The sequence below is a fragment of the Pezoporus flaviventris genome, unplaced genomic scaffold, assembly GCF_033815535.1.
Source record: "Pezoporus flaviventris isolate CSIRO_AGI_PZ_B2104156 unplaced genomic scaffold, CSIRO_AGI_Pfla_v1 ptg000010l, whole genome shotgun sequence".
Classification (NCBI taxonomy): Eukaryota; Metazoa; Chordata; class Aves; order Psittaciformes; family Psittacidae; genus Pezoporus; species Pezoporus flaviventris.
The window spans coordinates 1,337,498-1,361,380 of record NW_026892558.1 but is presented as its reverse complement, the minus strand read 5'-3'; the positions used below and the strand labels follow the sequence as shown (position 1 = coordinate 1,361,380).

At 43.5% G+C, this 23,883-nt stretch overlaps 1 protein-coding gene across 2 annotated transcripts in view; it reads right to left on the bottom strand.

Annotated features, from left to right (window-relative positions):
• The window catches only part of MYO5B (myosin VB), a 148,928-nt gene that overhangs the window by 32,847 nt on the left and 92,198 nt on the right, over positions 1–23,883 (bottom strand). For both annotated transcript variants that reach the window (XM_061450482.1, XM_061450483.1), the window contains exons 18-22: positions 17,785–17,896; positions 16,154–16,365; positions 13,403–13,559; positions 10,670–10,909; positions 5,298–5,537 (exon numbers count right to left, since the gene is read on the bottom strand). In XM_061450482.1, the coding sequence (XP_061306466.1) occupies positions 5,298–5,537; positions 10,670–10,909; positions 13,403–13,559; positions 16,154–16,365; positions 17,785–17,896 (961 nt within the window). The remainder of the gene's footprint in view (positions 1–5,297; positions 5,538–10,669; positions 10,910–13,402; positions 13,560–16,153; positions 16,366–17,784; positions 17,897–23,883) is intronic.

Here is a 23,883-nt window from a genome sequence, read left to right as displayed (position 1 = left end):
TCATCATTATCTTCAAGTCTTCAAGAACTGGTTGCTGTTGGGGGGGGGGGGGCTGAAATTCTGCTGATTGTTTCAAGCAATGTAGGACTTAATTACATAAGATCGACACAGTGAATCTGGGCACTAAAACTAAATAATTCAGGCTTTTTTAACTTCATGTGTACTGTATACAGTTCAAGTAACAGTCACTTTAATGCTTCATGCTGCTACAGAACCTCAAGTAAAGGGATGCACGACATGTACCCGGGCTTTTAGTAATAGAAAGGGAGCATATATAGCAATAAATACAAAAAAATAATGAAAACAGAAACTAAATCCTGAAAAATACTGGTGTTTGAGGTTTTTTTTACTATCTCTTTATTAAAAACGAAGGGAAGCAAAACAACTTGTCACAACTACAAGGCTGTGCTGATGCTGAGAGCAACTGATCCTGTAATTCTGTTCATCCTCAGGAATTTTGATGTATTCAACACAAAAATATCAGGTTATCAAGTGCAATATGCTGCTACAGTTAAGCAGGATGGTTCTGCTGCTGTCAGGTAGGAGAAAAAAACTGACATATCATCCCAGCATAATGTCATTCCATCTACCTCCTCCATCTCATCCTCTAGCCACAGCTTAGGAAACAGCTACAGACAGCAGAAGAATCTCAAGATGCCAAAGATAAACAGCACTGTACACACCATAATAAAAGTTTTCTGTGCCCAAGGATAATAATTTTGCTGTCACCACTAGATAAAGTTTGTAGGCAGCTCAGCTGTCACACATTCCTAGCACAGACTTCATGCTCAAATCAAAGCACTCCATAGACAGATAGGAACAACCTCATGGGTCGCAGGCCCTTGTCCTCATGGGGGACTTCAACCACCCTGATATCTGTTGGAGGGATGGTATGACCCAGCACAAGCAATCCAGGAGGTTCCTCGATTGTGTAGAGGACAACTTCCTTCTGTAAGTAATAGAGGAGCCAACAAGGAGAGGTGTCATGCCTGACCTCGTGCTCACCAACAGGGAAGGGCTCGTTGGAAATGTGACACTCCAGGGCAGGCGTGCTTGTAGAGATCATGATATGGTCGAGTTCAAGATCCTCAGGACAGTGAGGACAGCTTGCAGCAAGCTCACTGCCCTGGACTTCAAAAGAGCAGACTTTGGCCTCTTCAGGATCCTGCTTAGTAAGGTTCCATGGGATACAGCCCTAGAGGGCAGGGGGGCCCAAGACTGTTGGTTGATATTCAAGGATCACCTGCTACAAGCTAAGCAGTGTTGCATCCCAAACAGAAGGAAGTGCAGCAGGAGGGCCAGGAGACCCCCTTGGATGGATAAGGAGCTCCTGAGGAAAATTAGAGGGGAAAAAAAGAGGCTTATAAAAGGTGGAAGCAAGGACAGGTGGCCTGGGAAGAATACAGGGATGTTGTCTGGGAAGCTAGGGAGCAGGCTAGGCAACAGGGCAGGGGCACCTCACACTAAACCATGTCACCCAAGGCTCTGTCCAACCTGGCCTTGAACACCGCCAGGGATGGAGCAGTCACAACTTCCCTGGGCAACCCATTCCAGTGCCTCACCACCCTAACAGGAAAGAATTTCCTCCTTATATCCAATCTAAACTTCCCCTGCTTAAGTTTGAACCCGTTACCCTTTGTCCTGTCACTACAGTCCCTAATGAAGAGTCCCTTCCCAGTACCCTTTTAGGTCCCCTTCAGATACTGGAAGGCTGCTATGAGGTCTCCACGCAGCCTTCTCTTCTCCAGCCTGAACAGCCCCAACTTTCTCAGCCTGTCTTCATATGGGAGGTGCTCCAGTCCCCTGATCATCCTCGAGGCCTCCTCTTGACTTGTTCCAACAGCTCCATGTCCTTTTTATGTTGAGGACACCAGAACTGCACACAGTGCTCCAAGTGAGGTCTTACAAGAGCAGAGTAGAGGGGCAGGATCACCTCCTTCGACCTGCTGGTCACGCTCCTTCTGATGCAGCCCAGGATACGGTTGCTTTCTGGGCTGTGAGTGCACACTGAAGCCAGCTCATGTTCAGTTTCTCATCAACCAACACCCCCAAGTCCTTCTCCTTGGGCTGCTCTGAATCTCTTCTCTGCCCAACCTGTAGCTGTGCCTGGGATTGCTCCGACCCAGGTGTAGGACCTTGCACTTGGCATGGTTAAACTTCATGAGGTTGGCATCAGCCCAGCTCACAAGCGTGTCAAGGTCCCTCTGGATGGCATTCCTTTCCTCCAGGGTATCAACCGAACCACACAGCTCGGTGTCATCAGCAAACTTGCTGAGGGCGCACTCAATCCCACTGTCCATGTCAATGACAAAGATGTTGAACAAGACCGGTCCCAACCCCGATCCCTGAGGGACCCCACTCGTTACTGGTCTCCAGCCGGACATTGAGCCATTGACCACAACTCTTTGTGTGCGGCCATCCAGCCAGTTCTTTATCCACCCAGTGGTCCATCCATCAAATTGATGTCTCCCCAACTTAGAGACAAGGATGTCGTGTGGGACAGTGTTGAATGCTTTACACAATCCAGGTAGATGACATCAACTGCTCTACCCCTGTCCATCAGTTCTGTAGCCCCATCATAGAAGGCAACAAAGATTGGGTATACATAGTTTTAGGATATGATCTTCAGTGACTGGACTTGTTTATCACATTCCTGTTTCCACTGGAGACATAAATTAGCTGGAATCCAAAATTTGTCTTGTGTTTAAAAGAAACCCAATAAGAATAAAAAACACTCCACTGAACACAGGTAGAGGCAAGCAGAGTGGGTTACACACTGGCCAAGCAGCACAAATTCTGTATCTCTGGTACCTACATTGGTACCTTTTGTACTTCTCGCTTTTCTTTCTATAGGAATCAGATCTTTGAAGATGCTTCAAACAGCACCCGCTTTGAAGGATTTATATGGAAGATATTCAGCAGTGAGCACTCGTAATGGCTTCAGTCCTTATTTCACTGTTACACTGGAAGCACCTGCTCATGAGATCTGTCTCTTGTCCTCCCCTAATCTTTTGAGGAATGATAATGGCATTTAGGATTTTCATAATAAAATTCCTGGCCAGGCTTTGAATCATCCTAGCTCACCAAGTGAGAAGATTAGGTACTACCAAAATCCCGAGGAAGTTAGAACTCACCCACATCTGATGTTTTAAACTTTATCTCAAATTCAAATAAGAAAACCTATCCTAAAATTTAAGGAGCTGGGGAGAAAAGCTATAAGGAAGAGACTAAAGGATATTTTTTTGGTATCATCATCATAGCTAATATGGAACCCCAGCTAATGTCAATGAGATTAAGGCTCTCATTTCAGATTCTAAAGTGTCTAATGATTTTAGGAATCACCTCCAGGACAAATCCATCCCATCACAACCATGGCCATGGTGTAATCTTGATAATGAAGGTATAAAGTGCTTCCCACCTAAATTCAGTTTCATGACAGTCCCCACCCTTTTGGCAGCTATGAGAACTCAGAAACCTCTATCAGAATTTTTCTTAGAAAGTGTTTTGGCTGAACCATCGTTTCCAGGAAGGAAACAGGTCTTTATCTTCCCACTGACAAGGAATCAAAGGGAGTGATTGAAAAATAATGTCAGAAACGGCAGCCTGCACTGCTCAGTAAAAACATTTTAAAATGAAATCATTCGTTGTAATGGTAAAGTGCACAGTATTTGTTATGCTGTAGGCACTTCTACAACAAGGGGAAGCTTTTGCTTTGCTTTCAGGCTTTTTGAAATCATTCCTTCGGTCATTAAATCAACCTTTCTTCTGATTTGCAAACAAGAACAAAGAGAAACAGTTTTTCCCCAGATGTATCACCTTTAAAATAAAGCATCTTTTCAGGGTTTTAAAAGCCTGTGCCTCAGCCATCTAATGAACTGAGCCCTGTGCCAAAAAGGATCTTCTAATTTGATGCTGGAGAGAAGAAAATCACTAATTTCATACATCCTGTGTGGGTGCAATACATGAGCAAAGAGCAGAGCAACTGCTTTTTTGCTGGTCCAGCCAGGAGGCAACACGTGTAAAGGCTGAACACGCTCTTGAAAAGAACTGCCAAAGGTGTATTTCAGCTACGCTTGCTGATCAGAGTAAGTTATCCTGACCACACAGTCCCTACACAGTCCCCACAGCTTCTCACCCAAACCCACCATCTGAGGCCTTGTTCACAAGGGGAGGTTGGCCCGGGGATGTGCCCTAAAAGAGCTCCATCCAAGCAGTCTTCCATCATAATAAACCCACAGCTATTCCCAGACCTTTGGGGTTTTTTAATCTCCCAAAGTGTCTTCTCTTCAGGTTGTCACACACAAAGCACTATTGTAGCTGCAAAACAGCTTTTTCTACACAAGTAGAGTAAAAAAGCCCTAAATTCTTTCCAATAGCATGATCAAAGAAAATCACTTCAATTGTCAAATGCAGAAGAAAGATCACAGATTTAACCTGAGCAGTCGCAAGCATTCACAGCAGGAAACTAAACCTTAGTACCTTAGGTTATGAAAATGGGTGTGAAGGTTACTCAGAATGAGCCTGACCAGCAAAAAAATCAGGGAAAAAGGTCCATCTTTACTATTTGCAAAAACCATCTACATCTGAAGTCTTTCTTGTACAATGGTTGCAGTGTTGGACCGTCTACACCTCAAGAAAATCAGAAAGCATAGGAGTTTGCATGAAGGAAGAGAAATTTAAAAATGGTTAGTCTACATCATAGCTCCAAACTCTACAAAGGGTTGGAACAACCACGCTAGCTTGCGCTGGAGCAAAGCCTTTGCTTGGGAGGGACCCACTGGTCACCACACAGGTCCCACTCTTCAATGTGCCCACAACACCAACCCCTATGACCAGCTGCAATGGCCATGTACTGCATGGCAGATACTGAACCCTCATTTTCCGTATCAGTCTAGGCTGAGGAAGGACATCCTCCTAATATATTCAGCATCAGCAACAGCCTTCTATAATATTTTGCATTACATGCCATGACGAATTGCTGTTCAGCCTATATGATTAAGAGCCCTTATTTCCAGACAGGTCTGGGTTTGGGGAGTTTCTTCTTGGTTGGCAGAGCCAAAGGCATCAAGATAGGGTGTCCTCCTGACATGACGGAGTCACTGCTCCTTTGGGGATGTCCACCTGCCCTTCCTGCCCCATGACCTGGTTAAAAGGCAAATTGCAGGGGGTTTCAGTGACAAAGAGAAAAGGTCTTAACTAAAAACCAAATACTTTACCTTTCGGACTTAAGGAGTGAGCTTTCACCAGTACGGCCACCTGCAGGAGACCTACATATGAGATGTGACAGAGGGACCTACCTTTCTCAGTAAGTCTTTCTCCTTAAAGTAGCTGTCTTCCATGACCTTCCTCTCACTATGAGTCTTTTCAAGCTCCAGCCGGAGGTGCTCCATCTCTTCTTGCAAGCTGACAAGCTGGTTGCCATCACCCTGGTGGCTCTGCTGATACCGCAACAGCTCCTTCTTCAACTTTTCCACCTCAGAGGAGTGGGCTGACGTAAGCGTTGAGAGCTGCTCATGCAGAAGTTTGTATTCCTTGTTCTGTAGCGTCCCAAAAAGAAGAAAGTAAGACCGTAACTGGGACTGATGCATGCACAGATGCACTACAGAAGTAACCATTAGAAATCCTTGAGCATGGTGGGTAATAAACTTGCTATAATGAATATTCCCATGCATATGTCAATAAAGCTCACAGAGCTAAAGGCAATTTCAAAACTGTGACAAAAATCTCAATATTTTGATAATGATTATACAAGCTTTTGTTAAATTGATGGTTACTCTTGAAGTGAAAGCAAACAACACTTGGTAGCACTGGCAACCAAAACAAAAACCTACACTTTCATTACAGCTTCCAAACAATGTTGCTTAATGCAATTGGTTTGTCCTTTTGTTAATGTCTGTAATATTGGGTTTGCAGTTTATCCTTTTATGCCTACTCCTATGCCCACAGGAACCAGGGGTGACAACACACGGTAGCATAATTGCAGCTTTGAGCACAAAGAGCTCCCTAAACCCCAGGTTTTAGTCATGTGCCAGCTCAACTGTCTTTATTTGCTCAAATTTTCTCTTTTTAAAGCATTTAGCAATGATTTGCCCCAAGTTTTTAAAACCTGAAAATTCAGCAGCCTCATTTCATTTTCATGGTTAAAATCAAAGTCAGTGATTAGTCAGTGACTAATAAAACACCGTCGATATTATCTAGGCCCAGAAAGGACAATGAATTCACAACAGATCGAGAGCTTCAGTGAAGAACCTACCACACAGGTTTGCTAACAACAGGTCGATAATCATGAGAGCAAAATTTAAAGTATAGTCTGGGTTTTTCTTCTTGAAAACTTTCAATACAGCTGCAAAGATCTGGGCTCACATCATGTACAACAGATCCAAAAAGCATTGCTTTCTTAAACAGGGCTTTGACGGATATTTCTCTTATCAGAAATATCAGTTTTGGCCCTTCCTGGTCCTGCTGGAAAACATCGCTGTCCAGACCAGATGAGTGTTTTGCAATTTAGCTTTCTGCTGTTTCTCAGAGCTTCAATCACCCGCAGTGTGACACCAGCTCATGAGAAACTCGGGAAGTTTTTACTTGATGTAGAGGCATGATAAGCTTGATGTGAAGCAGCCAGAAGACAGAAGTCTTTAAAGACACAAATGTAACATTTGAAAAGTCAATGGACTAAAGAAGTCCTGATACAGTCAGGGTAAACAGTAAAGGCGTAAAGTCACAGATCCTGAGATGCAAATTCATTTAGATTCTCACCCGAGTCAAATAAGCAAGAAAAAAAAAACTTCAATGCAAAAAAAAGCGTGATCATGGAATGAACGGTTTGGGTTGAAGGGACCTTAAGGCTCATCCAGTTCCAACCCCTGCCACACGCAGGGACACCTTCCACTAGAGCAGCTTGCTCCAAGCCCTATCCAGCCTGCCTGGCCTTGAACACTGCCGGGGATGGGACACCTATCTCTGTAACAGGGCCAAAGGCCCATAATAATTCCTGTACAATAGCTGGTTTTCAAAGAACTTTATAACCTAGAAAAGAAGAAAAAAAAACCACAACGATCCATTCAGGAAAGTAGAGTTTCATCTTCTAGGTCTACACAGGTTCTTCTGGAGCAGACAAGCCCTGGACAAATGCATGGCGAGCTGCTGAATACTGGAAACCTGCAGCCATACTTCAGATTCATCTCCTGGATTCCCAAACTGGCTCATAGGATCACTTCTTCTACCATTGCTCTGGTTATCCTTTTGGTCCCTCCCTAGGTGAATTCCCAAAGCACCTCTCTCTTGCTGCAACCTCAGCTCTCTGAAGCAAGATTAAGACATATCTCCAGTGGAAAACCAAGTAAACAGGGGACATCATCTTTTCCTTCACTTCCTTGTAATGAATTATTAGTGAACAGCAAAATTCAGTGCTCTTGTGGTGTTGAGGAAATTACTTATTTACTTAAGGAAAGCTTTGCAGGGAATGGCAGTGACTACTCTGGTTCACAAATCTCTGCTGCTTCTCCCAGCCTTTGCTTGTTCTCTGACGCACAGCATTTCATGGCTTTGCATCCCAAGGTTTACATATATGATTTGAACAGAAAGAGGGGAGACTGAGATGAGCTCTTAGGCAGAAGCTCTTTGCTGTGAGGGTGCTGAGGCGCTGGCACAGGGTGCCCAGAGAAGCTGTGGCTGCCCCATCCCTGGCAGTGTTCAAGGCCAGGTTGGACACAGGGGCTTGGAGCAAGCTGCTCTAGAGGAAGGTGTCCCTGTCCATGGCACGGGGCTGGAGCTGAATGAGCTTTAAGATCCCTTCAACATAAACCAGTCTGGGATTCTGTGAATTTTGCACAGCAGCCAACTAAGATTTCAATCCATATACAAGATAAATGCACAGGAATGCTTTTTCTTGTTATTAGCTACTAAAGCCATGAGAGAACATTTCCTCCCCTGTATCAAAACAACTGGTCCCTGCTGCAATAAGAGATTGCTCAAAAGACCCTGTTAAACTTGAACTTGGTTTATTTTAAACCATTATCCAGCCCAGCAGGGCTGTGATCAGCTTGGTTTCAATCCAGGCCCTGCGAACCAATCTAGGGTTTATTTTGCTACCAACAGCAGAGACAACTTCACCACTGCTGTTACCCAAGCAAGCTTTATTCACAATCAATGCTCACAGAGATACTGCCCTTTGCGTTAACAGTGCTAGGAGCTCACAGTAAGCCTAAATATTGGCTGCATGAACACGTAACACTAAATTAAGCAACAGCCTTAAAAAGTGCGTACATTTAAAGAAAGTCAAGTAACTTAAAAAGAACCCCAAACAAGAAGTGGTCCAATGTGGGTAGAAAGAAGTGGTCCAGTCCGGATATTTCACAGCAAAACAGACTTAAATCTTTATTGTGTGTGGAAAAAAAAAAATCCCTCACCTGATTTTGAGACTGAATTAAATAGGCCCCAATAATGGATGCTAGAGGATGTGAGCTGAGGCTGACATATAACAGGTTTTAATGTTTTCAGAGAAAGGTCTTCTCTTCCTCAGGAGTGCATGGACTATTGCATCTCTATTCATTCATGAGCTAAAGTAGCAGCAATAAAAACATTTTGCATCACACTAGCTGGAAAATGATACTAATGCAGCTCTCGAGGTAACCCATAAGTATTTTTTTTTTCCTTAAACAGTTAATTGGCATTTTTAAAGCTCATCTTTATAGATTAGCAAGGACTGAAATCAAGATACTTCAGGGAAACAATTGTGCAACAAACTCGCTGCTGCCAGAAAACATGTCCACTGGAACAGTGCTCATTAACACTTCTAAAGCATCCCAGGGAATCCTGTGAGTCCTGAAACGGTGGTTAAAATCTGGTCTCTGGACAGACTACATAATAATACAGAGCAATTCTTTACTGCAAAAGCTACGTAGAAGGCATCAAAGCAACTCTAAAATGTTCTGTGTGGGGACCGAGGCCGATCAAGACAAGCTCCATCCCATTATTTCTGCCTACTTAAAAGCTCTCCATGTCTCCTTCCCTAAACTAGACATTTCTGCTGCTTTCACAATCTACAAAGGGAAAGCTGACATTAACCAGAGACTGTTTTTCCTTTATTGTTCCACCCCCACACCTTTCCTAGCACTAAATGGGCTGGAGCCTGGGGGGGGGGGGGGGGGGGGGGGGGATAACAAAAATGTATACTTCCACTCCACTGCCGAGTCCAGTAGCTCAGCAGACCTAACACATGCTCATTGCACAAGTTCTGCCCAAATATATGGACTCATCCTAATTAATTACACCGTTTACCCTCCAGATGAAGGGTCATATCTAACAGGTTTCTGACATTTCCCTGGTCTAGGGTGAAGTGTCCTTGCCCATGGCAGGGGGATTGGAACTCGATGATGTTAAGGTCCTTTCCAACCCAAACCAGGCTGTGATTCTATGATTCTATACAAATACATAGAAAACCTTAAAAAAGCTATGGTTTGTCTGCAAAATCCAAGTGTGCAAGCAGGCATTTTTGAGTTAAACACCACAGTTTAAAAGTCAGACTCTACTGCGGTGCAAGCCAATTAATACAGCAATGGAAGTGGCCTGCAGTAACGCAAATCCCTGGGTGTCTTGACTCCGCGGCATCTGAGCCAACGCAGAGTCATTTCTCATTTTCTTCATCACAGGACCTCTCACGTCCTGCAGGGATGGGAGTGATTTAAGGCCATAAAAAAAACTGTGTGTGACGTACAGATCCCTGTTAACATCCTAACAGAATGATAAACTGCAACTACTAATAGTTGGTGCTGCAGTAAGTAGGTATCCTGACTTATACAGAATGTTTCTTCTGCCTGTGAAAAGGCTGGTTAAGGATATAGGTGGATATGAATTTCCCTGCTCATAGCAGCTGATGCAACTGGGTCCATTTCTTATAATCACCCCTGAAAATCTTGCACAGTACTGGGAAGCAACATAGAGAGTATTTACCAGAGTAACTTGCAGACATGTGAGTAGGCGGGGAAAACTCTCCTCCTAAGTGTGTAATCAAACTAATATTCTGCAGATCATTAATGACAAGTGGCAACTGGTAAAGAACTCTGTGTAAGACCATCAAGTCATCCACACAGGCATCTACCATACTGTGCCATCTCATCCCTCATCATGATCTTACCTCTGAGCACGTTACGTCCAGTAACACAAGAACATGCTCAAACTACTTAGTGAAGTATTTACCCAATTTACTGTTTACCTTCTAGGTAACAAGACTCGTGACATATGGTTCAGTACAACAAACTGAGGCAGGCAGTCTGCATTCTTAGTGCTTACAAAGCAGGAAGTGCAATGGAACAATCCAGTCCTTTGGGACATGGGGATTTCACATGGAGCTGGCTTGGGTTTTCAAACAACAGCTTTCAAAATTACCATTTTGTCCTCCACCCCCGGGTCCTTCTGGGCAGTTCTCACAACAGTGACAGTGCAGCTTTTCCAGCTTACCAAGCAAGCTCTTCATAGAGCCTGCTGGAGACCCAAGATCCAAGTGCATCTGCTCTTCCATGGTAGTGTCCCAGATCTATAGCCAGCAGTAGCAGAAGGCTGTCACCACCATGGCATCCTTCCCAGACACCACAGAAAAACAAAATCCTTTCGAGGAAGGACAACAGCAGACAGGCAAAGCAGCAGAGGATCAGCACAGCTCAGGACATACCTGCTCGTCGATCTTCCTCTGGAGCTGGACCACCTTGTTCTCCATGCCAACATTGAGCTTCTTTAGGTGTTCTGCTGAGCGGGCCTCGATCTTCAGTGCCTTCAGCTGCTGCCTGGCCTTCATGCGCCGGTAGTAGCACTGCAGGACAATGGTGGCAGCCCTGACACGGCGGAACCGAGTGCGGGCCAGCCAGCCCCGGGTGTACTTCTGGAGAGTGATGGCTTTGTGCTCCACCAGGATCTACAGAACAGTCACAGGGGAAAAGTCACTGTAAAGGTAGCAACAGCCCTCATCTGGTGCAACACAGCACTCAGCAGTTCCTAATCTGCCTTGGAACAGGATTCTCCTCCAAGGAGCAGTGTAGAGGGTGATGGCTGGAGATAGAAGCTGTTATTTTGCATCCTCTTTCATAGATGGGAAGGGGTACTTCAATCACCCCTCCTGGGGGGAGTTCTCCAATCTCTGAGCTCAACTGATGCAGGCAGGACACATCCAGTCCTCTCTTAGGAGCCATGCTGCTCACTTAAGAAGGTCAAGTCTTGCTTAGCCAGTGCAATGAGGGGTATGATCCTGTCCAGTAGGTAGGAGACTTGATGGGGACTGGGAACATCAGAGCTCAAGTGAGACCTCACCACTTCCAGGATTCCCAGGGCAGTGGTGGGATCACCATCCATGGAAGTGTTCACACACCATGCAGACAAGGCCCTTAGTGACATGTGTTAGTAGTGGCCTTGGCAGTGCTGGGGTAAAGGTTGGACTTGATGATCTTAAAGGTCTTTTCCAACTTAGCTGGTTCTATGTGTTTATGGACCACCCTGGAACAGTACTCAGATACAAGAGATCCACAGCTAGCAGAATAAATACCCATTAACAGACACACCAACACTTAGCAACAAACCTACTGTCCCCTCAGCATCAGATGTAATTCGCACCAGAACAGGTTTGTAGATTATTTTTTTGTGTGTTCCACCCCTGCATTATGATAATTTATACAGCAGATAAAATGCTGTCCTGGTGGGATTCCTTATCATGCGGATGACCTTCAAATAAAACCCTGGAGTCCTCTCAGTACAGTCTGCAGCCAGTTCTCTTGCATGATTCAATTTCTGAGAACTTGTATCCAGTTTTGTGAAACTTCTGGCACTTTTGATTTAATTTCCCTCCCAAAATTTACAACTATGTTTTCAGTAGGTGGCAGTTCAACTGCTTTCTCTAAACCTGAAGGCTGACATATGAGATATAAAAGCATGCTGTTAATAACATTCTTATGTTGATCTATGCTGTCGTATTATGAGGAAAGAAATAGCAGGAGAATTTTAAGATTACAAGACACTTTGCTGTTATTAGCTGGGGATAAGTTGTCTCAGAAAAGATACCACAGGAGCTTCTCTTACAAATCTTTTGTTTCACCCTAAGGCTTTCTTTGCACTTGCAAATTTTAATTCAGAATAAAAAGATTGTATGCACTTAGGATGCAGTAGGAGCTGCTCTGAAATGAGCTTTGTACATCTCCAGCCTTGTCACTCTTACAGATGTTTGGGCTGGGGGTGCCCAAACAGGTAGAAGAAACCCTAGTGCATTGACCTGGGGGCTTACTCCGGTCTTACAACAGGCCTTATAACAGCCTGACCTCATGGAGGACCTGTAGTCCTGCATCTGTTGCTAAGCGTGCATTTGAACCAATGCCTGTCTCCAGCACCTATATCCTGGTGCTCCAGAGATAAAGGATGCTCAGTTTTGAGAAGCCTGACCTTCAGAGCCAACTTCTACAACTTAAGATTTTGAGTTATCTCGGTACTCAGAGAGTTTGAATGCTGGACCAGCTGCCTTTCCTGTAGAGGCTTCTGATTCAAAAAATAGATGCTGATAAAGCAGTGGCAGCATAAATTCCTGATCACCAGCATCCAGCTGCTCCGTTTCGGAGGACATCATTGACCTCTCTGGTAGGCTTCCATCAACTCCCAAAGCAAGATTTCCCCTGCTGGCTCATCATGCCTCTGACTTGAATTCCAGTATCCTCACAACTAGGCATAAATTCAGGTGACTATGAAACTAAGGCTGGACCTGAGGAGCAGACTGAAGATTTCCCAGAGTTGTTCTTAGTTTCATAGAATCACAGAATGGTTTGAGTTGGAAAGGACGTTCAGATCATCCAGTTCCAAAGCCCCCCGCCATGGGCAGGGACACCTCACACTAGACCATGTCACCCAAGACTCTGTCCAACCTGGCTTTGACCACTGCCAGGGATGGGGCATTTACCACTTCTCACTTAGTGCCATCAAGCCTTTACTTCCTTGCTTCCAGCTCCTGGTTTACTAATGGAGATAATTAATTAAAGAGGGATTTATATCAATAAATTACTTGACCCAACTGGTCCTCCTTCCATTCTGGAAACAGCACCTGCACCACAGCTCAGATACAAATTCAGCTTGCCAGGGAGGTTTTTGCAGAGTATGGGTTAGATCGAATGACATTTCCAGATTTCCACAATGCCTTCTGGCACCCAAATCACTAACTTCATTTAGCTGCTCTGCTGAAGTGCTGCTGCCAAAATCTTGTTTGCTTGCATAGCTTTAAATGGCAATGCTCGCCATCGCCATGTGCTCTCCGGAAACACCAGAGGCTGTCGGCTTCATAAAACATCAAAGTGGGCACAATAAATACATCACCGTGCTATGCCAGTGGATGTAAGGCTCTTCCTACTCTCCTAATGCCACTCCGTGGAGTCAGTACCTTGTGATAAATCCTCCTGACAATCATGCCCCGAGCAAAAGCCTGAATGGTGATGGCTGCGCTGCGGACCCTCTGGTAAGCTTGGAGGGTCCGTAGCATTCGGTACTGCTTCTGGAAGATGATGGCAGCTCTTGTCCTCCTCAGGTGCTCAGCGAGTCTGCAAAGCACAGGAAAAAAAGGTTAATAGTAAACTAAACTCCCCTTCTTCTGTAATAAATTCCAAACTGGGCAGAGAAAAACTTCTCATCCAAAAGTAGCTTCGAGGTATTCAAGAAAGACCAATTCAGCAGTAGGGTTAAGAGAAGAGCAGCTGATAGCATGTCTCTGTTATAATAATAGGAACATGCATGCAATCATACAGCATCCATGGCACCCAGGAGCACTGGAACTAGAAATTGACACGCCTCATGGTTCCTAACTACCATTTAAAACAAATATTTTCCAGCTTTTCCCTTGGTTTGAGCTCTTTGTCTTGAGTACTTGAGCCAATCAATGTCCAGGTTGGCTTCATTGCTTCCCTAACTATAAAAAGCAAGTGTGCTGAGTATCTACCAACTGAGAGAAAACAGCAGCAAACTGATTTGACATTTAAACTGGTGCGCACTGGTTTAGCTACATTCATGAGCAGAGCCCCAGGCAATTCACAGAGAGTAAATAATGAGGGATGTGCTCAACTCCGTGGCATGCTGCTCTCATTCTCCAGCTGAATTCATGTTCAATCTGCTGTTATAGAGGTTAATAAATGCCCATAAAACCTCCACTTAATTTTATAATTAGCTCATTTTGCTGAATTTATTATTTATTGCTGTCTACATGAAGCATTATATAGATCTTTATTGTAAGAATTTATAGATATTTGATCTACTTTGTTTTGTGAAAAGCATATCAAAACCAAGAGACATATCAGACTGGTTTATATAGTCTCCTTCTCATTAGGACCTACTGAATCAGAGCTTATTAAAGAGGATAAGGGATAGTCCATTTCCAAAAGAGAAGAAAGCAGTTATTTAGATGACATCCATCCCTATGAACAGATGACCCAAAAAATCATGTTGAAGAACTGCTGCAGGTGGTTTTGGCACATCTGCTTCCAGCCTCTCCTTTAGCTCATACCCCATCACCTCAACATCACCAGGCATTCCTCCTTTCCCCTTAGAGGGATGGTTGACTGATGTGAACTCAAATATAGAGTCCAAGTCTGTAGGTGTGCATGGGCAGCCCATTGGAGAGGCTGAAGTTAATCATGGACTCTCTTTCTCTTAACCTTCCTCTTATTGCTTCAGTCTCATTTGCCTTGTCTTGAAGTGGGCTTGAGACTGCAGCTATGAGCCTAGAGATGTACGTGGACTTCTAAGGACAAGAAGAACCTGTGCTCAGTTTTAAACAGAAGTCACCAAATTGTCCAGCTTTGCTTATTGGCGACCTTCTCATCCCCAGATTCTCCATGTTGCAAATCCCTTTTATGAGCACAAATAACACCACAAATTCAGTTAGCATCTGACATTCTTCCAAAATACATCATAGAGATATTGTATGAATTAGAGGAAATGCTTGGAAAGAACACGGAAGTTCTTCACCTTTAGTACCCTCAATAACTGTTAGAAATCAACATTCATCCAGCAACCAGGAGTGAGGAAATTACTATGCAGGAACCTTGTGGCATAATGACAGCATCTTATGTTGCCCAAGTGCAAACAGTGCCAACTGGGCTGCAGGTTAGGTGTATTAGCAATACTACTGGTGGGCAGATGCTAACTCAGAGCCAGGGAGAGAACATTGCTGCCCAAAACCAAACAACACAGCCAACATAACAAAGCTTCTCTAAGGAGAAAACAAAGAAGGAAATAAACCTGAAAGGATCGAAATATACTGCTCATTACTATCTGCGAAAGCCCTGAAGCCAGCTTGGCTAAATACAGGCCAGTGGCAGTGTTTGACGTAAATAAGGGGCACAAGATGCAAGGTGGCCAGGGTGTTGGGATGCTATTACATTGCTTTACTGCTCCCTCACAACCACCCCACATCTGCTACCAGCAGCTTACTCTCCAGCACATTGTTACCTACACCCCAGAAATCCCAGCAAGGCATCAACATGAGGCTCTTGCACACAGAGAGTTAAACATTGAGTTCTGTTATTCTGTACTGTAAATAGCCCCATTGCCAGTGATTTGCAGTGATCTTTCTCACTGCAAATGATACAGCAAAACAATTCTGAGAACTTCCCTTGAATACCAGGAAGCACAAACCTAGTACCTGCAGAAGAGGAGCACATACCAACCAGCAAAGTACTCACTGAATGACACAAATGCCCTTTATCAGAGGTACTCAGAAAAATATCCGCTCTGTGAAACACTCATCTACATTTCTCAGAATACTGCAGTCATCTGTTTATAACCTAGCTGCCTATGCCATAGCACTGGCTCGGTACCTAGAAATTAAATTTATATAGATATGAAATCATTCAGTTTGAGGTAAAGAATTTTGATCTCTTTACCCTGAATAAAGCTACAGAGAGAGGCCAGGAATGAGTCGTGACTTCAGCAGAGAAGCTTTCACTGTAGTGGCATCTACATGCCCAATATGGGTCTTGTCTTCACAGGGCTTAAAGGCAACACCTCATGCAGAGCATTTTCGATGTTTCTTATATAAAATCCCCACATTTAAGGTCTATAAGATGGAACAGATTGAAAATACAAGTGCCCCAAAGCACCTCCCAGCCAGCCCTTCCTCAGAGGGCTCCCCAGGACCCACCTCCGTGCCAGGTGCCCACGTACGTAGCACTGGATGATGACTGTAGCTTGTCTGAGCTTTTTGTACCTGACCCGCTGCAGCCAGCCCCGCACTGTCTTCTGAATCATGATTGTGGCAGCTCTGAACTTATCTGCTCGCAGTTTCTCCAGATAAGCCACCTGGCCTGCACGGAAAAAGATCTTCGTACGCCCAAAGTGGAACTTGTCTGGATCCTTTTCAAAAACATAAAGGAAACGACATTTAATTAAGGCAAACATTTTTTTTTATTTTTAGTAAAAATAGTAAATACAGCTTAAACCCCCTACACTTTGAATCTATATCAGGTCAGCTCCCATTTATTCTTAATTGGGTGATTAAGGTACTAGGCTGTAAACTGCTTGAGCTTCCATGTACCCATTGAGGAATGCAGCACTAGGATTCAATCTTAAGTTACATATATTTACACAAAATCTGATTTTTTTTTTCACTTTTTTAGGGTTTGTTTCTAAATTAAATAGAGAAATGCAACACCAGAGGACTTCAAGTAAGGATTTCTTTTTGAAAAGAATACATTTTACATGTGAGGTGTCCCTGCCCATGGCAGGAGGGTTGGAACTGGATGATCTTAAGGTCCTTTCCAACCCTAACTATTCTATGATTCTATCTTACATCTGCAAAGTCATGTATGCACTGCAAATGGCTTTCAGCTAAAGGAACCCTTGGTGCATGAGGAGAGTGCTTTTTCCAGAGAGGAGCCCAATTGAGTAAATTCCTCAAAATCCCACGAGGAAAGCAAGAGATTAAACATTCTAATCTGGCTAAGGAGCTCTGTGCACTGGGCTGCTCAATGGCAAGACCAGAGGAAGAAACCTCTGTGTTCACATTTCCAATTTAAAAGTAATTCACATGAGTCTCATAGATTCCTAGAATCCCAGACTGGTTTGGGTTGGAAGGGACCTCACAGCCCACCCAGTTCCAAACCCTGCCACGGGCAGGGACACCTTTTCCACTAGAGCAGCTTGCTCCAAGCCCCATCCAGCCTGGCCTTGAACACTCCCAGGGATGGGGCAGACACAGCTTTGTGAAGAAAACCCAGTTTTGTGAAGAAAGGTGGCAACAACTTCTTATTTGCTTGAAGGAAAAGAGTCTCAGTGTCTGGAATGCTTTCTCTCTATATTAGTGGCTATTGAAAGTCTCCCTCACAATACAGGGCATTTACTGCATTTTTCTCTTACTTATTTGTGCAAGAGGTATTTAATGACTGAATAAGGTTCATGGTGCTGTTCAAAGCTGAACTTCTAAAATATGCTCCAGCTATGGCTATCCAAAACTAAAATGAGGGGCTGAGGAGACAAGTTTTCTAGACATGGTCAGTTGTTCACATCCAGCCGGTGACAGCAAACTCTGGACTTCACCAGCACTGAAATGGCATGTTCAGCTTGACCACAATGAAGAGATCCCATATCAAACCTGCTCTCGCTACCTCCTTATGAGACTATCTCATTCTGGAGAAAGCCCCAGGCTGACCAGGCTGAAGAAGCACCTGCACAAGCATCAAGTGAAGTAGGAGCAGGAAGAGCACTTCAGATCATATCAGTGCCATGAGCATTTGTGCTGTAAAAGTTACTGCCAAAGGTTTGGTCACAGCTCACCTTAATGAGGTCTTCCAACAGGGTCTGACATATCTGTTTCTTGTCGCTGTTACAGAGGTCTCTCTTTTTCATAAGAACACGATACCTATTGAAAAAGTCATGGTACGACCATCTGAAAGCAAAGCACACACAGGATTAGTCTGCATGCTGGGCATAATTTCTTTAAAATAAGGCATTTGGAGTCATAGATGACTCAATACATGAAACTCATGTACCAAGGGATCACTCACCACTACCCTCAGGACGAAAGTCACATTAGTTAGGTCGCCTCAAACTTGATCCCAAATCTCAGCTCTCCTCTGCCACTGAATGACCTTATCTACGTACTTCTAGCATGACACAAAGGCCATGAATCACCATGTTTTCCCTCCTCCTGATGTGCTTTGCAAGCTGCTGCATTTTACCAGTCAAATTTAACAACACTGTTCCCTTTGGAAAGGATATGATCATTTTGAAGACGCTATGGATTTGATTCAGCAAAATATAAAAATGGTTAAAAATGCAACCTTAGACACTGAATTAAATAGAAATTCTTCTTTATTTTGCTTTTCCAAACTCTGTTGAATGTTAGTTTTAATCAGTTCAGTAATCCATGTTGAGGTCTGTGGTCCAGACTGTAAAAACAAACACAGAATCTTAAGACTCTGACAAGATAAAGCAGCCACTGGGAAGATGCCTCGCTGTCACCAACAGTTAAGTTTCAAACATGCAATGCTAATAGCAGGAATTAGAGCACTGCGTCTTACTGCTAGGAAATACCATCCCCTGCCACTGCTGTTAGACGTAGAGCCTGCAGACTGCGTCCTGAAATTGGTTCAGCATCTGCCAAGTTTCTGCCTTCTCCAAATTAACACAGTGAGTTACAGACCCCTCAAAACCTGAGTGCTTAATTAAAACACTAGGCATTTCCAGCGAAGTCAAGCATGACCATCATCATTTAAAAATATATGCATAAAAAAGGAAGATGAGAGAGAATTACAATGATTCTGATTTCTGCCCTCTCTCAACAAAGCCATCTGCGAGCTGATCCTCACCCACATGGATATACTGGCAGCCAAGATGAGAATACACAGTATGAAGAGCAGCCACACAGAAACATCTCCTCCTCTGCCCAGCTGCTCCATGCATATCTTTTTTCCTGTATTATTACACCCAACTCTTCTTGCTTTTCCACTTCCAGAGATCAAGAGAGGGGGGAAGAAAGGCAAAATACATTGCAAAGGGCCAGAGTGATGCTTGTAACAGGTCTTACACTTGGCCACTTTGCAGTGGTGGGGCTGAGCGAGACATCACACCTCCACCTGTGCTCCTCCCATGTTCAAAGACTGCCATCTCTATAAAATGCTTCATAGAATAGAATAGTTCAGTTGGAAGTAACTTACAACAGTCATCAAGTCCAACTGCTGATACAATCTCTACTGAAACTTCCTGAAAGCTAGGATATTTGGTAAAATAGGCATACCAAAAATTTAATGTGTACTTCAAAATACATGACCAACACTGTCTCACATCAGTTCAGAAAATGCACAAGGACAGGAATGCCACTTTAATTAAAATCAATACTCTAATTAGAAGAGTGGAAGAAAATGTTTACAAAGAGAATGAAGGCTTAAAAGCAAATAAATATATAAATAAATGGACTGCTAAGGACTGGGAAGTGCCAAAGTGTCACACAATTCCTTCATGGACACACTGCAACCAGGACATCATTTGCAAAGAACATGGGAATGGCAAAAATCAAGTAGTTAGCATTGCACCTGAAGCAAAAGATAAGATGGAAGGTTCCTAGAGACAAAAGCAAGAAGGAAATTGTGATGAGAGGATTGCCCATGGGCAGATTAGCTCTGGATTACCCAGATATTGCGATGATCCCGTACCAGTCTACATGGACTAGCTCAGAGGCTGAACAGCCAAGGCTACCCACCTTCAAATAACCAAAAGTACTGGATTATCACTTGAAAAAAACCCAAAGACACCTGCTATGGGAGGCTCTCACCGGGGTGAGGTACAAGCAAGACTGCAGGCTTGTGCCATGTGGGGTTTAAGCATAAACTTGCTGTCTCTTTGCTTTCTAGATGTTTTTGTTTTATAATTACAGTTCCCATTTTGTACCCACACCTAAATCCTTTTGTTTTGTGCGAATAAAACCCATTTTCTCTTTCAGCACATCTGAGGCTTCCACAGCTCCAAATCAAACCCGATAGGAGAAGCAGAGCATGCAATGCCCGAGGCACACAGTCCAGCACGCAATGCTGGAGACCTCCTGCCTGGCTTTAGTATTGCTCAAGCTAGGAAGAGCTTGGAAAGGGAGAAAAGGGAAGGAGGGAGTATTCCCATTAAGTGGCCAGAGTCAGTTCAGGGGCTGGTGTTATCAAATGCTGCTATTTGGAGGCCAAAATGATCTGCAGGTGCCACCCAGGCTCCTCCAGCAAAGAGCGAGTGGAGAAGAGGCAACACATGGGTCAAAGGTGGGCAGAAAGCAGGAAAATCCATCACCTTCCTGCACCAAGACAGACACAGAGACCCTACAACTGCTTTCCAACAAGAAATTCCTTGACAATAAATCGTAAGTCACTGTACACAAAGGTCTTTCTTCAGAGCCTTTTACATTTCACAAGGTGGTAAAAAACGATCTTCCTTCCATCTGTAGTGTAACTAATTCACTTGTTAGGAATTAGTCTCACATGGGATATTGGAAGCAGCAGGAAATGTGCTCACTGACTGCTTTGCCAGGCTGGTGACACCTGTAGTCCTCTATCCACATCTCCCAGCGGTTCATAGCTCAATGCTACACCTCTATGGCACGTTTCACCCTTGCTGCAGTGAGGCTGCTCTCACCAGCCTCACTGATTTAGCAGGAGATGACACTCCTGAGATCACACTCCTTGTATTATTGACCACAGGATACCAAGACAAAAGCTGTGCCACGATGGGGCTCTGGTGATCCATCAGCAGTTTCACTGGAATACCTGCAGTCCCAGTTCACAGCAAAAGAAAGCTGCAGGGGCTCATAGGTGCCGTTACAGGATCTGCCCCTAGAGAATGGAACAATCAAAGCACTCAGGTTTAATGTAACATGCCTGGTTAAACCACTTCAGGCTCAAAGCAGTGTAAAATTCCCTTACAACTATGTGCTTTGAGAGAAACAGACATGATCCCACAACCCTACATAGGAGATCTCTCTGGTGCAGAAATACCAAAGCTCCATGCTTTAGTGAACACAGACCTTTTATTTTTTCTGCACACATGTCTTTCCTTTAAGATTCAACATCTGAGAAAAGGGAAAAAGAGAAAATTTCTTTCCCTCCTGCTAGACCACAGAGCGATTCCCAGCACGAGATAAAAGATGTGCCATGTTACTGCACAGCTTAGCAGGTCAGGAGAGATTATGGGAAGGTTATACCTCAGTTTGACTTGTTGACAGGTATTAAATTACAAGCAGATCTCAGGCTTTCAGAATGCTGCCACACAGTGCACAGCACTGTACACCTCATTGCTAAGAGCTGGAAACCAACAGCAACTCAATAAATACCATTCCTTATAATTATCAAGTGATAAGATTCAGACAGGTGGTACAGGCAAAGAGCTGTGACCAGGAGGATTTTGGTACCTGCAGAACTGGGAAGGAGGTATGAAGGAATAGATGGATATTACTCACTTTCCCAGGGAAAAACATAATAATCTCAGGGCTGAGATCAAGCACAGCTGACCTCAAAACATAACAATTTTGCTTTGAAGTCAGCACAGGTCACTAAAGGGAAGAGGCAATAGAAGCAATGTAAGGACACAGTAAAATAACTTATGCCTATGAAAAACACAACCCTCCTTGGGCTTTAGCAACAAGGAGAATGCACGAGGGCTTAGCCAGGAGTGGGAGAATTGGTCAACCCAGCAATATCTTTTTCAGCTACAGGAATTAGACAGAGAGAATAACCCATAAGACACACCACAAATTAACCCCTGTACCTGCTGTTTAACAAACAAGATTTGAGTGCTTCATACAAAACTACAACCGGGTGCAAAGCAAAGGGGCTGCTCCTGCCCAAAATCATGGGGAGATGAACCTGAGAGCAGCCCTCGTGCTGCAGAGTCAGCTGGATTGACAGCAACCTTGCAATTAAAGGGAGGGCTCAGGTAAGAAATTGGGGTGAAGTTCTGACTCCCAGGAGGAAGCCTCTTAAAAGCATCTCTCCAGTGAGTGAGCAACTGCCCAAAATACCTCCAACCTATTGTTTAGGGTGATTACAGCAATGTTAATTCAGCAGCACTGAAGAGCAAAACAGAGTATAATAAGAGCTCGAAGCTTTTATGACTTAACCATCATATGGTTTCTTTCAGTGGCCTAAAATAACTGAATGCAAAAATATTTCTATTAAGGGTAAATAATTAATTATTCCCCTTCACCCAAGTCCCAGCTTCGTGTAAGAAATCCTGCCAGTCCCATGTGTAGCCATGCTTCATAGGGGTCAACATTTTAAGCAGTAAGGAGCTGGACTATATTGATCTTCCTACAGGAGCTGAAGCCTGTTTGGGGGCAAGCAAGTTGAATATCTGAGCCAAGATCTGACATGAAATTATTTTAGAAACTGTGGTTCAGGAAGAAAATTTCTCTTGCTTTGTTTACTGCAGCAGACCAGATTTGCCTTTCAATTAGCTCTAAAACATGCAGGCTGGCATGGCTTGAAATTATCTGGAATATATTCAAAGAGAAGAATGAGGGGGAAAAACACCCTCTATTTACATATTACACCTTTGTTGGGAGTGGGGCGAGTGAGCAAACACAACTGCTGGTAGCCAAAGTCATTTATAAGTTTTGTTTTCCTGAAATGACAGCTAAAGGCACATTATAAAAGAAAAGGTTTTATACCCAAGGAAGCTCATGATACATTTCAATTGTAAATGTTTAATGTTTATAGAGTTTAGCAGCTGTGATTTCATACGGAATTGATACAAAGATGCTGCGTCTGACAACCAGCTCCAGCAACCAGAGGAAGCAGCCAAATGCCAAGAGTACTTAAACAGTAAATTTCATACATAACAACTACAATAACGAGTATTTCAGGGAGACTGCAATGACAATGTTATGCAGAGTGATGGCATGCTGGGAGACCACTGTCATTGTACCGTTGACTGGAAACCACAAGAACCAGCAAGTAGTTTTGACAAAATCCAAGTTAAAAACTTGTTGTAAAAGAGTATTTCATTATTAATGGAAATCTGCACCAATTAATTCTCTACAGACCAATCTCAATGTAGCCAGTTTCTATAAAGATGATGAATGGTTTCATAGCACAGAGACATCTTCCATGCTTTACCCGCAGAAGGTGATGATAGATTTACTATCTATGCATCTAAGACAGTCCATTCATCACAGTCATTTATGCACATGCTAACAAATACATTTCTTAACTGCTGTGTAACATTTCAAAAGCAAATGATACATTTCCAATTTACTTGAGATAGAGGCACAGTGCAGCGTACCATGGAAATGATAAAATAAAGCCAGGCGTACCCAACGTGGGGAGTGCAAGGCTTCATCTTTCAGTGGGAGCATACCATGAGTTACAGGGGTTGAAGAACACTACAAATGACATTAAAACTTCTTCTCTTCTTAAAGGAACCAGGTAGAAAAAAATTATTGAGGCCTCAAGACACTCAATTCTTAAACCCATAAAGCAACCACAGTGGAGAAGCGTGAAATAAATTATCCAGAGATCTCTGACCCAAGGCCACATCACCCTCAGAAGACACTCTTGTGACAGTATGCTGGAAAACATTCAGGTGTAAATACTACAGGATGAAAATAAACATTTTTTCCCTGTTTCTGTAATAAAACTTCTCTTGAGATAAAACATCCTGAAAAATCCCTGTTGCCCTAAAGGTAAATTCCTTTCACCCAAAGGAAGCAAAACCCACAAAGATCAAGTTTTCCATTATTACTAAGTGGTTTTAATGTATAGCCTTCTCACGGGGTTAATATTTAAAGAAATGACCCTCCTTTTTGGTTTTAGCCTCAAAACAAAAAGAAAGAGAAAAAAATAATCCACGTTTACTGTGATGAAAACTGAGAAGTACCACATGGTTGTAAAAGTGCAGAAA